The following is a 16804-nucleotide window of genomic DNA, read 5'->3' as shown; positions in this document are numbered from 1 at the left end:
CAGCGGCCAAGCGAGCTGACGGCGTGCCGCGCTCCCGGCCCCGCGCCTCGGGCGTCGCTGCAGGCTGCGCCGGCGGGCGCCGCGGGGGCATGGCCGGGCATCACCCTCCGCGGAAAGTAGGGAGCGTTGGAGCAACTTGGTAGACAGATGGCAATGGCAGAGCGCAGGTCCTGCTCAGATACTGATGCGTAGGAAGGGGGCGGGGGGAGCCATGGCCAGCGTCTGTCACCGTGTCACCCACATGTCCACGAGACCCGTCGCCTCTCGCCGAGGGCGGGGAGCGTGTGCGCGGGGGAGGAGGTGTTTATGTGCAGAAGCAGCTTTGTAGTTAGGCTGACCCCCACCCCCCCCCGCCCCCCGTCGCACTTGGCTTTCGCTCGTAGAAAAGAAAATGCTTGGAAAGCATAAAAACTGCTCATCGGTGAAATTAAGCAGAAGTTGCCTTTCGGAGCGGGAGAGCCGCAGCCGGTTAGTCGCGTGCTCGATGGGCGCAGGAGGGTGCGCTCTGGGGCACCGGTGGGTGTTCCGCTGGAGGTGGAGAGCGGCGGGCTGTCATAGGTGCTCCGGTCCCCGTCCCCCCCCTCCCCCCCGAGGCGAGCGCACTGTGTCCGCTGCTGGCGAGCAACTTGCGAGAGCCCCGCAGTGCACGTGTTTGAGAGCGTGTGCGCGGGGGGAGGCGTGCGGAGCTGCCCGGGCCCGCCGGGGAGGGGGGCGGCATCCCCGCCGCTGGGCCGGGCCGGGCCGCGCCGAGCCCCGGGCAGGCGGGGCAGCGGCCAGCAGGTGCACGGCGGCCCCGCAGCGCCCTGCCCGCGCCCCGGCTGGGGGAGCTGAAGTGCGAGAGCGGGGCGCTGCCGGCAGCGGACGCGGTGCAAACTTCGGCAAGGCGCGGCGGTGGAGCGGGTCCCCCGGCCGCGGCTCGGCGCTCGGTGGGTGCCCTGGGGCAGGACGTCGCTCTGCTGGGGCGGCTGTGGCGCGCCGGGGTGAATCGGCGTGGCCGTGCCGGAGTTTGTTGACGAGGGAACGGAACGTCACCGGCGGTGTTGAAACGCGAACGTAACGTAACAGAACAACAAGCGCGGGGGAGCGGCGGCAAGCGCCTGAAGTTGCTCGGGCGCCAGTTAGGGTAGCTCCGCGATTTCGCTCTTCCCCCGGGGCCTGGCAAGCAAGATGGGTCTGGGCTGCGGTGTGCCGGAGAACCGCGTTGTGTCTGTGTAACGGTCCCTCCTCGGCCTCCCGGAGGAGGCGAGCGCGGCTCCAGCGATTATTCCACTTGCTGAAATTAGACAAAGCCGCCCTGATGCTGCTGCCGCTGCCACCCTGCCTGTCCCTGGGCTCGGGCGCTCGCCTGCTCGGAGGATGATTTTTTGTTTGTTGCTGGGTTTTTTTTTTGCTTTTCCCTTCCCGTTGGCGCTCGCCAGTTCATTAACGACAGGCGGTGGGGCGTTCGTTATTTTGGGGAGGGTGGAGGCAAAGGGTGTTTGTTTGTTTGCACCGCCTGCTGGTTGGTTTCCTGTGACAAGAGGTGATACACAGTTTCCAGAACTGTCTGGGAGTGGGAGGAGAGACAGACACAGAAAACGAGCTCAAGTCTCCTCCGTGCTGCTGCTGCTGCTCAATCCGCTAAACCGCCGTCCCGTGTCCCCCCCCCCGCCCCCTCCCGCTCCCTCCATCGCAGCGTGGAGATGGGGGGGTGGGTGGGGAAGGTGCTTTGGCCGTTTTCGGCAGTGACAGGGGTTTGGGGGAGAGGGAGCCGAGCCGGGGGCACCAAGTTTGATTTGCAGCCGGGGCCGAGCGGATTGGTGCGGCCGGCGGCGGGGAGGAGCAGGAGAGGGAGCCGGGAGGAGGAGGAGGAGGGGGCGAGCCGGGCTGTTTCAAATGGAAACCGGCGGCCGTGCCGCTGCCCGGGAAGGTGCCACCCCCGCGGGGGAGGTGTAGCCCGGTGGAGCCGGGCAGGGGGGTGGCTCCGTTTCCTCTCCCCGCCGCTGGCCGTGTCTCGGCGCCTCCGGAGCCGGCGCCTGGAGCCCTCGGCGCGGGCGTTAACGGCCGGCGGGCGCCCGAGGCGCCGCGCGGGTGTGGGCAGCCGCCGCCCGCCCGGCCCGGGAGCTGAGGTGGGATCGCTGCGGGAGGAGGAGAGCAGCCGGCCCGAGCGGCACCCGGCCGGCCTGGAGCCGGCGAGCGGCGGGCGTGAGGCGCCGCTTTTGAATTTACTACTCAAGCCCCGGCTCCCGCCCTCTGGAAAGGCGGCCCTGAGTTGGCAGCCGTTGGCTCGGCGGGTGGCGACCGCTCGTGGGGTCGGTAGAGGCACTGCTCACCTGTGAGACGATTCAAAAAGCCAGGCGTCCCGGGCAGAGTACGTGCCTCTGACTAACTTCTCCCTCGGTCTCTTTCTTTTCCTTCAGCTGGCAGCTTTATTCTAATAAAGTTTATTAGATGCACCCGTAGGTGAAGTCCGTGGGATCTTGAGACCTGTCAGCCGTCCAGTAAGAACCGGCCATGTCTGACATGCAAACGACTGGTTTGTGTGGCTGCACGCAAGCGTTAAAAATAGGTTGCTTCTCCTTGGATAGCTGTTAGGTAGCATTAGCATTTATGATAGCGTTTAGTTGACATTTTAATGTTAAACAGGAAGATGCTTTCATGCTAGCCCCGTTTTTTCTTTTTAGAGAAAGATTTAGCTGTGATTTGGATTAATTTCCTTTTTAAGCAGGAGCTGTCTTTTAAGTAAGTCAAAAGCTGCCCACACTTGCAAACATAAAACCTTCATAAAAGTTACGCAAAAATATGCTTGTTATGATTCTATTTCTAGAGTTTTCTCACACTCAGTGGGATATTGTTGGAACAGCAAGGGTTGTATGTTTTAGTGGCAGGATTTTCCCTCTGGCTTCAGGTACCACTCGCTCCCTGCTTTTGAGCTATGTTTAATACATATGTTTAAAATAAAATAATAATAACAAACTCCCCTTTCCCCTCACAGCTGCAGATTTCCCTTCCAGCTTCTCTGGTTTCATTCCCAATTCACAGAATATAGTGAAAAAAAACTTCCAGTCTTTCCTCAAATGTTTTCTCCATGTGGTTAGTACTGTTGATTCACACTCCTGTTTTCAGCTGGAGCTGACCAAGCTGACAGCTTTTTCTAGATGGAAGAGATGAACTGCAATGGGCGCAGGGTGGGTTGAGTTAATTCATGGAGCCCAATTTATCATTGCTCAAGATTTCGGGCAGTCAGTTTCACCAGCACAGTTTGGGAATAATTTGCTGCCACTGCCCAGGTTGTAAGGTAACATTATTGAGCTGACTTGCACAGGTGCATAAATAAGCATGTGGATTGCTGAGAAGTGTTGGGTTGATAAGTCCAACTTGTGCTTCTGCCTTTCCTTGTGAAATTTTGAATATGTGTGCTGAAGTCAGTAGAAATATTCCTGGTGGAGAACACTCTTGGCCTTGAAACATACTTTTTTGTTTCATGAGACTTGGAGGATTTTGTCTCCAAATTTAAGGTCTGTGGACTGTGCTATGTAATACTGTAGTATTTAATTTAAGAACTCTTCTTGTATCTTTGTGACTATAAAATGTCGCTGTCGAAGCTTTCATAGGTGGTAAAGAGGAATTATAAAGTTTTAGGTGGATTTTAATAGTATAACTTATTTCTGATGGGTTTTTTTTTTGGTCTGGGCATAGAAGGAAAAAACCATTTTTTTTTTCTTGCTATGTCAGGTGTCGGTTGGTGAAGGCTGGGCTGGTGGCATAAACAAGCTATTTAAAAAGACTACAGTAGTAGAAGCCAAATGCCTTCATCTACTATCCGTTTCGTTAAGATGATGTCAGACTTTACTTCCATTTATACAATAAGCATTTTGAAGCGATTTCTCTTGTACTAGAGATAATTAGGTCTTAGTTCCATTGCAGTTAGTGGGTTACTTTCAGGAAAAGCCAGTTTTTCAGTTTGTCTTCAGGGTGTACATCTGTCATAATTCTGCTTTCTTCCCATTCTGTCTCTGCAGCTGTTCAGTGCAGTTTATTATAGTGACACCCGTTAACACAGTTACAGTTAATTGTCTGTCAGAGTTTGAATTATACACTCTTTTTACCCAGAGGTTTATACAGCCCTTAAAAATACTTCAGTAAGAATTGTGCTATGTAAAACCTTTGACCTGAGGATGTAGATTTTTTTCATGTATAATTATTTTTTAAAATCTGCTTCTGTTTAGCTATTTGCATAACAAAGAGTGACACACTTTACATCTTTCTCTTTGATCATCTCTCTACTTGGGGTCAAACTGAGTGGCAAAATATACGGTGTTCTTAACTGCACAGTAGTAGCATAAAAAGTTCTGTGGTGTGTTGCACATGGGTGTACGTGTGTGCACACTGCCATGCCAATTTTATGGGGTAATGTCTGGACTTCTGCTCTGAGGAAGCTAGGAAAAAGGATTTGGATTTTTTCCACGCTTACCTGTGCAACTCCTGGGACTTCAGTGTGGGAGGAAAAAACTAAAAGGAAGGATCTTGGCGTTGCTGTCCAGTGTGGTTTTCGGTTTTTGTTGGTTCTTTTAAATTAATCTCTTGCAGAGCTAAGAACGGAGGAGCGTGGTAATGCATACTGCTAAAAATAGTGAATTTGCTGTACTGTGTCATGTTGCTGATTCTAACCCATTGCACTGCATCTGCCAGCAAATACTGGGAAGTAGGCAGAAATACCTGTATTCCTAACTGTATCTACTTACTTGTGTAGATTAGATGTTTTGTTGCTCACCTCCACAAGGATATGTAAATCCAAATGTTATTTTGTGGCCTGACATTGATTATATGGATTGTCATCTAGTCATTGCATTTGCATAGCATTTTATAAGTATTTTGAAAAAGGCTTAGTGCTCTCTCCAAAATACCATAGCCAGAAGAGACATTTCAGGCGTTGTAATCTTGCCTTTAAAAACGATCTGGGCAATTGTACCATTTAAGTCCAGAGTTGCGTTTGTATGTTTGAAGTTTGTACCTAATCAATGAGTAAAACCCAGAGCTTAGCTTTCAGAGCTAGCAGGATGAAAATGGATGGAAAAGCCACTGGTGACCTGTCTCTGTAAAGCACAGTGCCTTCAGCCGCTGGAGCAGTCCAGCAGAGCACGTTGCAAGCTGTGCCAGCCTCACCAGTACTGCCCTGGTATGGCTAGCTCATCTGAGGGTGCTTGGTGGCTAAAAAGTCGTGGCCTCTGCCCCATCTATGCCATTTATTGCGGTGGTGTGATTGCACGAAGCGCTCTTAGATGCCCTGTCCACCCTTGGAAATGCAGTAACATTGCCAGCAGAGTCATGGCTGTTTCTATAAAGCTGTCTTTGGTTGAAGGCTGGCATTTGCCTGAGTCCACTTCCCCCCCACCAATAAATGGGTAAATGTTATAATAGAGTCCTCAGGAGAAATAACTATCCGTATGCTGTGTGTTGGTCAGTCTGGTTTCTGAAAGGATGGTTTTAACGTGAAGAAACAATCATCTTTGAAGGAGATGAAACTGAAACGATGTACAGAAGTTGCTGGGTTATTAGGAATTTACATGTGTCACTGAAAACTCAGGGAATGTTTGGCTTGGTGATGCAGCAGCCTTTGTTACATTAGGGCTGCTGGACTCTCTTGTAGCTTTTCAAGTGTTGGGCTTACTCTGCAGGTCAACAATACACAGGCAAATGCCCTTTTGGGGCTGGTGGAAGAATTTGGGAAAAACAGCTGTAGAAATGTTTGTGATAGAAGATACAGCTTTCAAGGGCACTGCTTGGTTGGCTGCTTCCTTGCTTCAGAGAAGCGTTCATTTTGCGAAGGGGGTTGGGAAGTTGTTCTGTGACATGTGTGGGTGCAGTGAATGTTTTGTGGAAACTTCTGGACTAAACAGCAATTATGTGGTTGCGTGCAGTTGTTGGGAATTGAGCTCGGTATCTTGGGTGGTCTCGTCCTGTCCTGCAAGTGTTGCAGGCTGAGTGCATAGTTTTTACTTATTATTGGTAAGAATCTTAAAGCTTGGCTTAAATGTTTCACCCTTTTTATGCTTACATGTGAATTCTCTTTGCTTACAGGCATAGTGTTCGTAGCCAATTTGTACCATTAAACTAGTTATGGTACAATCAGTCTTGATGAACCTGCCTTTACTTCTGACCCATTGGAATTGACAGACCTACTTCAGTTTCAGAATATGTTTTAATGAGATCAGAGTTGGATCAGATGCATTGTGTATGCACCTGACTATATTAAATGTATGTCAAAATAGAGTCAAGTGAAAAATACCAACATTTTCATGACTGTGAAGAGTGAGAATTTCAAAGAAAAGTAATATTGCTGGCACTCAAATCTCAGATTAGGAAAGGAAAGAGAATGAGATAAGTAATTTTACTGAAAAGTTTGATAGTTTCTCCATTCTGCCTTTTTCAGTATAAAAATACCTCCTTATTTTTAGTTTAAGGATGTCCCATGAAGAATGAGATACTGTAGTGGGTTTTTTTTTTTTTGTTTTTTTTTTTTTTTTTTTTCCTTGAAGATTAAAAAAGCGTTACTTGACTTCACAGTATTCTCTAAACATGCTGGGACAATGTGTATGTCTGTGGTTGAACAGGGAAAGCCTGCACCTTCAGTCTACACCTAACCATTACTATCCATAATCCGTGTTTATTTTTAATGCAGTTCTTGCGTGACTTTGAGGTCACCACGACCTGATAGAAACTGATAGTCTTTGAGGCAGAGGCACTGTGATACCCTTAAGAGCAGCAGCATTTCAGTCTGTGTGGTTGTAATTCTTATTAGCTGTTCTAGTGTTAGCCCTAGAACGTGTGTTCTGAACTGTGGATATGAACATCTGGTGGGAATGGTTTAAAATGATTTTAGAAGTTGAAAAAAGCTGTTTTATTACTTCTAATGACAAAATTCTAGGGGGTTAATCTTACAAGGTTTGAGACTTGCTCTAAGAAGCCAAATACTGCTTTTCCATCTGTGATTTGACTCCCTCTAAACTCAGGTTAGGTTCAAAGATGGGAAAATGAGATCTCTGGATTTTAACTTTTTTTTTTTTTCACATCTATAAAGGAATCTCACAGAAGCTTCATCAAATGGGGTATTTCTTTTAATGTTACTTTTGAGAACACAGGCTTTTCAATGTGGCCAACGTCAGAAACCTGGCTAGAGTGGCCAAGGAAATTAGCTGCCGTATCTAATACTCTGTATGCCAGGGAGGTGGCTTCTGTTCTGGCTTCTCGAATTTCCTGAAGAACTGTGGAGAGTGCTTGAATTGGGAGGTGTGAATACCACTCTCTCCCTTAAACAACAACAACAAAGATGTTTAGTTTGTTTTTTAAAGACACATGGTAGGAAGAAGAAGCTTCCAGGTCTTTCCTTATTTTGTGAATTTGCAGAAAGTATGGCTAGGAAGATGAACTCAAAATACACTTATCCAAAAAGATGTGGAGGAACAGAATTTCAAATTTTCTTGTTCATTGCAAGCTCATGAGTGTGTCTCAGTGTATATACACTATGTTATTTTGCTTTACAGTGCATAGTACTTTTGAGACCATGTGGGAATGAACCAAGAAGTGAGGATTTTGACTAGGAATATACAAGCTACATTTCTGAGATAATGTAATTTTTCTTTATTTTCTTCCGTATCCTCCTTACTTTGTTTATGGGAGATATTTCCATTCTAAGTGAGTGTGTTTTTTTACATTGCTATTGTTAATATTTCTTTCAGTTGCAGGAAGAGTATGTGAACTACTAGAAGAAGTATCTTACAGAATAGATGTTTATCCCCCTGGTTTTGGCCTTGTAGCAGCTAATTGATTTTTCAGTTCTGTCTTAGCCTGTTTTGGATCTGAATGTTGGCTTTCTGTCTTTATAAGGGACCGTATCAGAACTTGGCTCTGGATCTACTACGTTTATACCAGGTCTGTATTCAGATGATTTTGATGGTCCAGGCTGGTCTGTGTGTTTGTTCATTGGCAGCATTTCCGTCTGCCATACACACGAAGTTCTGGTCTGCTTCAAAGCAATTCTTCTGGAGAGAATTCTTCTAGTGCTGTAAGAAGGTGTAATTTATGATTCTTTATTCTCTGGCATCAGACATTGTATGTGAACTTTTACTCTATGAAATGGTGACAAAAAGCCTTGGTGAAGTGAACCATTCAGTTTCTCTTTACCTTCACTAGCAAAGTTTGCAGCTCAAAACTGTTATATGTTTCAAGGACAGCTATATTAAATTGCACTCTGGAAAGTCACTCTGTGGGAGGGAGGCTTCCCCCCACCTCTATTTGCATGTATAATATGAAAAAGGAGGCAATCTTGCAATGCTCGGGCTCTTACAACTATATTAAGTTCACTGGAAGTGTAAAATAGAGCCTCAGGTTCAGTTGCTTGTGATTTGCTAGTGATGATAAAATGAATTCCCTCAAAAATGCTTATTTCTTTTTATACGAATCACTTTTGGAAGACAAGATATTTTTGTGCTTTTTTGGAGATTGTGTCAGGCTTTGGTTAGGCTTTTTGGGTTTCCTTATTTTGGGAATTAGTCTTATAAAAGTTGAAAGCATTATTGAGTTTACTACAAAGAGATGTGTTCTCAGTGAACAAAGTTGGAGTAGTTAACTGTATGCTGAAGGGTCAATGAAAAGAGTTTTGTGGAAGGGTTGCTAGGAAATCCCAACTCACATGAAAATGAGAAGGTTAGATTTTCTGCACCTACCTAGAAGCAAAAAAGTATTTTGGCATCTGACTTCTGAATCTGTGCCCCAGAGGTATGTATGAGGGCTTTGCTGCTAGCAGAACACCCAGACCTTGTTGATACCACAACTGATGTGTGGCAAGCAAAGACTCAGGTGACTTGATGTGCACCTAGAGTCCTTGTCAGTTTAACTGGTAGATATGCCTTTCTGCACCTGTCTTGTCACCTGTTTTCTGCTCTTCAACTTACACTTTTTAATAGCTTTCTGCATGTAAATGCTGACTAGCTATTTACAGCTTCCTTAATTTTTCTGAATTTGGTTTCATTGCCCAGAGAATACATGCGAAAATACCAACGCCCTGTGAATAGCAGTTAAAAAGATACAGAACTTTTTGCCTTCACATCACTGGTTCATGTGCAGTTGCACTCAATATTGCGGGAAGTCTGGCAGTTTGGAGGAGCTTCTGTGTAATCAGTTGGTGATCTGATTCCTGAAAAACAGTTAGTGTTAGGCATGGTGCTAGAAATGTGCCTGCAGGAGGAAGTAACTCTCTTACCTTAGAGGGTGGTTCCTTCCAGGGCATAGAGGATGCATGTTTAGTTAATCTGGGAAAACTTGGCTTGCTACTGCTGCTGTTTCTTTTTTTTATATGCAAGTGGATGACTTTAGTCTTTGATTCATAAATCTGGCACTTTAAACAGGAATAAAATGGTTCCAAAAACATACTAGCCAAAGTAAATATTTACACAAGCAGTAAAAATGTTATTGTATTGCAAATCTAGTGTCAGAATGGGCAGGGGAAGTTAAGCACGTTGACTGCAGATATTTAGTGATTTTAAGACCTCTCAGAACAAAATATGCTTTTGTTTTGGGGTGAAAGTGTTGGTGGGGTTGTCATTGATACTCTTCAGTTTTGTTCACCTGCTCGTATGATGACTGCCTAATTAAGCATCCTTGAGATATTCATTGTTCATATTTCAGATGCTGTTTAAAGTTGTTTGTTTTCCTTTGTGTGCTGTAAATCCTCGAATACCATCAGAAACACAACTTGATGACTGTGTATTATTATCTTGGGTTAAGTGCTGTCTCATTGCTTTGCAGGCTGCCTGCTGTTTCCCGTGGAGATCATGAAACGACGTCGGCTTCCTAGCAGCAGTGAGGATTCTGACGACAATGGCAGTAAGTGCTCCTTTGTTGTAGAGTGCAGTAGGTTATGAGTTTAAAAATACGTTTTAATGCAGTGTTTTATGTGACAGAGGCATTCTGCATATTGGTTGGACTGGTAGAAATGTGTCTTAGAAGGATCTAGTTTTGAACTCAGTCATTCTGAACACAGGTGGACAGTGGATTCAGGATCCCCCCCACTATTGACTATACAGTGTTAGTTAATAAGATAAAACAAGATAAAAAGTCGGTCATGTTCTTCAAAATCCTTGCAAGCAGCATAATTCATCGTTACAAGGACAGAACTTGCATGGAGACATCTGCAAACATTGTCCACAGCTTAGTATTTAATAGAAGTTTGCATTAGGATTTTAATGTGCTTTGGTGTTCTCATACTCTTTTATGCAATGGAAAGGTATATTGCTTCAAACTTAAGTAGAAAAGATTGATGGTGCATAAAAGTTGTTTCTCACTTCATTTGAAGTTTATCTTATTTGAGGAATAACTTTCAAGAACTGGAATTCAGTAGATCAGTAATTTGGATACAAAATATATTTATTTTTTTTAACTGTTTCTGTACTGACATAACTAACACTGAGCTCTGTATGGTATATGTCTCTCTTGTGTTTGGATTCCAGGGGTTGATAATCTTTCATTTAAGCAGGAAAAAGAAAAAAGAAGGGGGGGGGGGGGGGGGGGGAGAAAATAAAATGACAGTATGGGAAATGTGCCAAGGTGTTTTATTTGCCCAAACAAGCAAGTTGATTGTACTTGACAATAGTGCAGCTTAGCCAGTTGTCAGAGAGATTTTCCTGGTTTTAATTTGATCTGTCTGGGTGCACATCTTCAAATCCGAAGTCTTTTGTGGGACTTCAGTCTGAAATGTAACAGAAAATTATCAGGGAGGTTTTCCAGATGCTTTTGAAAGCTTTACTCTGAGAATGTAGCCCTGTGCTGCACTGTGGTCCTGCATAGGCGACTGCTTCACCTGCATGCATTTCTTAGGTGTGTCTGTACTGCATGGGAGTCTGCTCAGGTATGGCCAAATCTGCACCTGAAAACAACCTTAGGCAAACTATTGCTGAAATGAAAGTGTGATAAAAGGATTGGAGGAGGTGAGAACTAGCAAGCTGATTAGGAGTTAGTCCAAATAAGGATCGAGTAAAATCTATTAAAGAGGTGTGGGATTTGGCTTGTTTTGGGAGAACTACCTGCAGTTGGGGGATTTTGGAAGAAAAAAAATCCCATATCAAACCTGTTTTTTCTTGGTTAGAAGTTTACTTGGGGTTATAAAAATTGAAGTCGGTGTGTTTCCTCAAAGGTGACGTGTACTTCCCCAAAACAAAGATGTGTTTTTACTTGTAAAATAGACAAGTAGCAGCAAATGTGATGTCTTCCATTAGAATTTTGCTTTACCCTTTTTTCATTCCCTAGCAGCTTTATGTAATAGTGTTTCATTTTGATAATAGTGTTTATTTTCACTCTCTTATCTCTTTCTTTTTACTCTTTGATCCCTTCGTATGCCTTGTGTTATAGGCTTTACCAAATAAAATATGAAGCAGATAATCTTGGAATTGAAGTTCTGAAATAGATACAGTTGACTGATCTGTTGCTGATTATAATGCTTGTTTGTAATGTCATTTGATATAGAACTATCTGTAATAGAGCTGTTGACTTACTGAATTATGTTTCCAAAATCTGTATTTTCATCTGTTCCATAGATCAAGATGTAAGAAAATGAGTTAGGAAGAGAAAAACAAACCCTTGCCCTTTTATGATCTCTCTATTTTAAAGCCTAATTAATATGAATAACTATTTGTTGAATAAATTACATGGCAAAAGGCAGCGAAATTTTAAAAGTATTTTCAAGTAGTGTTTGAAATATATACCACTTCCCTTTCATGACACGTTTTTTTTTCTTGACTTGATTATGTTTTTTTCCCCTTGTGAAGTTACTGGGCAAATTCAGATACAGGTTCCTGCATATTCGTTCTATTAATATATACATGTTCAAAAAGATCAAGGGTTAATAATCAGAAACTGAGATAACATTTAATGTAGGGTCAGCTTCTCCAAGGCTTTTTGTCATGCACACTTCCCTGAGAACAATGTCTGATGCTCAGGCCTTTTCTGTCATCTTTTCCTGTTATAGGAGATACCAGTAGCTCCTTGCAACTATGTTTGAATGTCAAGGGTCTCCCCTTACAGGTTTCACCTTCATTTAATCTTTTCTTGTCTTTAGTAGAATTACTGATTACTCTCACTATGTTAATTTCTGTATTATTACTTTGTCAGTAGTATCTCTGATTCACTGTACTGGTACCAGTGTTAGAAGGGTAAGCAAATTTTGTTGCCTAAAAAATAAAAGGTAAAAATTTCTGTGAATGTGTGGGCTGTGTTGAAGGCTTTAAGTTTATCACTAGCTATTTTTCCTTCTCAGAGTTTCGAGAGGCAGAAAACAATTAAATAGACTAGTTTGAGCACTTCAAACAGCCGTCTTCTAATTGAAAAGTTGAAATTTTAATCAACACTTAGTTGGAATCCTATTGCCAAACATCTGCTTCCCTTCAGTCAGTGGCACCTCTTGACCCTCCAGTGTGCTGCTTGCATTCCCATCATACTGAACTCGATAGTCCTTCAGCTTAGAGCTCAGCACTGCTCTCCCTCATCTCGCAAGGTGAGGACTGGGCCTCCAACTGTTGGGTTTCTTCAGTTTTGAAGTTGAGTTTTTATACTGTGTGTTAGTAGACTGTGTGATCAGGTGTCTCAGATTCATCATGAGTGTCACTGGATGAATGTTGTTGGAGTAACCTGAACGATGAACTGTGTCTGGGGTAGGGTCTAGTGTGTAGACTAGTGCCACCTGGAAAATATTTTGGCATGAAGAAATACACATTTTATTGTATTGAACTCAGGAACCTGAATATTTATAAGGTAATAATAATGATGCTACTAATAATGGAATTAATCTAAAAAAATAAATTCACATACAAAGATTGCTTTCCATTAGATCACTGAACTGACTCAGTTTCCTTGGTAGTCACAAGGTGATAGAAGAACAAACCTCATACTCCAAGCACTAAAAATGTATTATACTGAAGAGATAAGCATCTCTGTAGTTCTTCAGAGGAAGAAAAAGGTGCTCTCCTTTTGTGAGATGAAAGAAGGGAGAACTGTTTTCATTTAGGGGTGAAATACAGAACAGAAGAATGCTTAACAACATGGCTGCAGTCCTAGAGTGCATGCATGTATTTACCGACTTACGTAAGATATTTTAGTGTGGGTGGTCATATATTATTTGCAGTATTTTAAAGCCTTGCAGCTTAAAGACAGAACCTTTCATTTTCTCATCACTTCTTTTGCTTTCTGACTCGATTCTTTCCCAAAAGCTAAGTGCAGACTTCAAGCCCCCAAAAGTGTTTGTGTCCTTCAGCGTAACTACTGAAAATCATTGAGCTGTGTCGCCTTAAAATCAGCGTTTTAAATCCTCATTTAGACATGAGGCCAAAATAGCATATTTGAAGCACTGAGCAAGAGGTGTCAGTGAAAGTTGTGCACAGCAGTTCTGCAGTTAGTCTCTGGATATCCGAGTGTGTTCTCAGAGATTTCGTTTTCTGAAATTATAGGTCACTTTTGAACATTTTATCCATGAAGTATAATTGAATGAAAAATAGCTGCAGGCATAGTTCTGGATTTTGAACATTTGTCTAAATACAGAGGAATGGTATTGGGAGAGGCTTGGGGAAGGGTTTAAGATTATTGGCACCTCAAAGTAATCCTTTTTTTGTCACCTGGCAGCTTGTTAGTTTCTCTCCCTTTCCAGAGAATGTATTACAGCAACTATAATAGATGTTAGTATTAGCCAGGCCCATCATAAAAGCCTTGTGATGTACATGCCATCTCCTTCAAACCCTGTATTAAGTAAATTAGTAATGTTTACCTCAAACTCAATTATCTCCTTGTTATCTGTCATGTCTGGCTAGGGCTTTGATAGTTTTTAAGCAATTTTTGTTACATTGTATTTCAGCTTTCTCCTCCATTGCAAAACCTCTGTCTCTGTATGATTTCAGGTCTTACTCTAATTAAATGTTAGATACTGAAGCTGTCTTATCTTTCCTGCTCAGTGTTTGACCTGACTTTTTAGCCTCGTTGGTCTGCAAATCTGCAAAGGTGGTTTGTGCTGAATATTCCATGTGCTTTGTTTCCTGGTGAGATAAAGTTGTGCAGTGGAGTAGTTTCCACTTACAGCTTCAGGGCATTCCTTTTGCACAAATTACTTGGACACGGGGACAGACTGTGTTTGAGACAAGATCTGAAGCTCAGGCAGTTGTATTGCAGGGAGCTTGGGAGAAATCTGGGCCCCCCTTGGTGTCAAAGAGAGTTTTGTTACAGTTTTGCATGAGCAAGGAACTTGGAACATAATTTTCTTCACACTATACCTGCTCCCACAATGCCTCTTCATTTATTCTTGGAGGGGTTATCAATTCATCATACTCCTACATGCAGAGTGTCTGAGAGAAGAACTGAAGACACTTGCAGATGAAAAATACTTTTAAGATTTACAAGGTTTCACATTAGTTCCGAGAAATGAAAGATTTAATACTTATGGATTATGGAATATAGTTCTGTAATTTAGATGGACCCTTATTCTATCATTGCTAAACAAATGTTATTTTAAAGTTAAACATATTTTGTCAATATCCATTGCTCTGGCTGAATGATGGGGATCTTAGATTTAGAAAGGGCTTTTCATCCCAGTGGATTCCCGTTGTGTTTGAGATGGATCCCAGAGTGCCTTCACAAAGGTTGCCGAGTACATAACCTTAGGCGTGTATGTCATTTACCGCAGAATTGCAGCTGCTGCTGGCCTGAAGTGTGGCAATTACTTAGCGGTGCGCGTAATGCTGTGCAGCGTTTTATGGAAAGGAAGTGAAGAACACTTTTTGGTTTTCAGTTGAAGTGGCTGGTAGGTGAGGGATGGTGATTAAACAACAGAATGTAACGTAGTTACAGTGCTAGAATTCGGGCAAAGCAGCAAGTTTAGCGGTCACTACTGTGCTTTTGAAAAAGGGTTGTGGCATTTGAAGTGATGACAAATGGTCAGAGCTAGCATCTTACCTGAAGGTTAGGCTCACTGGGGCAGGGTGACTTTTGGTGGTTGTTACGCTTTTGAGCACTCTGGAAGAGTGATTTGAAAGACTTACCTGGGCTGATAGGATATTGCACCTGAGGAAGGGACATCACATAATCACCACCATCGTTTTTGGAGAGGCACATTTTTCTTTATGGGACTGGTAATATTGAGTACGCCTAACTCCACTGGAGTTTTGAGGCCTGATGACATCATGTTATCAATCTATGAATGCTAGCTTGGGAGGTGCTCAAATTGACTTTGATAACCTGTATTAAACTTGCGCTCTAACTTTGTATACTGTTACAGTAGAACATTGCTACAGTGGGAAGCCTTGGGCTAGGGAGCTAGAGTGGCACTTGGGTCTTGTGATAAAAAATAAGACGGGGTCTAGGAATTCCTCACTGTTAGAAGAGGGATATGTGCCTATACATGGATATGTGTATGTTCTTTGAGCTTGTAATACTCAAATGTGTGCTACTGAGAAGAGGGATCATAGGAGGGAACTTGTATTGAACTGCTGTGGCAGGGAGCTGCAAAGACTGTTCATTATGTTTGTCAGATACCGAGCAAGTGTGCAGTGTTGCTGTAAAGCACTGCAGAGATCATACGGATGCATGCATTGTGCAGCAGCTGCAATTGGGTAGTTGTCAAATGACGCTAAATTTTGATTAGGCTCGGAGTTGATGAGACAAAAGGCTGCTGCTTTTTCTGTTTTGATCTTGAATGAGATTATTGTATAATAATACACTATTATATAAAGATAAGGAAGATAGATGGGCAAATCCTCCAGCAGCAGAAACATGAGAAGGGGAATTTGGCTACGTGAAGCAATGTCATAGACTGCGTTTGCATACATGCTGCTTTCTCTGTGATAAGGCCTGAAGACTTCTGCACAGACAGCTCTTTCTATACCTAACATAATGGAAAACTGCCCTCAGAATAGCCTGCTTCTGTTTTATTTGTGCTGGAATTTGGGTCTAGACATGTGGAGTTATGTCTGAGTGACACAAAGCCTTACTGTAGAGAGTTGTGGGCCAGGCAGTAAATGGGGAGACTCTGAGCATCTATGTTTTCTCTTCAGGCTGCAGATCTTTCTGACAGAGTGTTGGCAGCAGCACCTAGTTGGTCTCAGAGTGAGTTGAGGAACAGTATAGGCATCTGGAAATGCCAGTGTAAAGCAGAAGTGACAGCCAGACATACATCCACGTCAGGGATGTTTTGCTCTGTTGTGCTGCCTGGTGTAATGGTGTAGCGGGAGTGTATTTACGGTGGGAGAAGTGCTTTCAGACTCCCAGGGATCTGAGGGTTTGAAGTGTTCAGAGGCTGTAGCAGCAGGTAGTTCTCCAGGGACACAGCTGGGTGCCTTGCAGGTGGCTTTACAACAGCCTTGTGCATGATACATAATAGCTGAGCCTTTTCTGCTCATGCTGAGTAGTATATTAGTTGTGGGGTAGAATTCCCCAAGGGCTTGAATTGCTTTATTGGTCCTGAGGAATTTTCTGTTTTGATGGGCATTTTTGGAATCAAAACATATTCCTGACAGATCATTTAATAAATTGATGCAGTTAAAATGGATTATTTTTCTCCTTTTGGGAAGTGTGTGTTCTTCACAAGTATGGAAAAAGAATTCACAGTCCTTGATAACTTTCTTTTATTATCAGGAGGTGTATGTGTTACATACACCCTATAGCGGTATTATAAAAGCACTGTATTACAGCGTAAGGTGTATATAATAGCCTAGGGGAACAGAAAGTTTTCATACTCGAGTCTTAGAAGTTGCCTTTCCAGCACCAGTAGTGTGTTAGAGCTTTGCTTTTCTTG

At 43.4% G+C, this 16804-nt stretch overlaps 1 protein-coding gene across 11 annotated transcripts in view; it reads left to right on the top strand.

Moving 5' to 3' along the window:
• The window catches only part of JADE1 (jade family PHD finger 1), a 106126-nt gene that overhangs the window by 63031 nt on the left and 26291 nt on the right, over positions 1–16804 (top strand). For 6 of the 11 annotated variants that reach the window (XM_075501084.1, XM_075501086.1, XM_075501075.1 and 3 more), the window contains exon 2: positions 9787–9864. In XM_075501084.1, the coding sequence (XP_075357199.1) occupies positions 9813–9864 (52 nt within the window). In that variant the 5' untranslated portion in view covers positions 9787–9812. Of the gene's footprint in view, positions 1–340; positions 469–494; positions 517–798; positions 927–1934; positions 2351–2430; positions 2571–9786; positions 9865–16804 lie in introns of those variants that run through there. The other 5 variants (XM_075501078.1, XM_075501080.1, XM_075501083.1 and 2 more) reach the window with 5 other exon arrangements.

Source organism: Mycteria americana, chromosome 4 (assembly GCF_035582795.1).
Source record: "Mycteria americana isolate JAX WOST 10 ecotype Jacksonville Zoo and Gardens chromosome 4, USCA_MyAme_1.0, whole genome shotgun sequence".
In the NCBI taxonomy this organism is placed as follows: domain Eukaryota; kingdom Metazoa; phylum Chordata; class Aves; order Ciconiiformes; family Ciconiidae; genus Mycteria; species Mycteria americana.
Note: the sequence above shows the minus strand (reverse complement) of the source record. Positions and strands in the feature narration are given on the sequence as shown.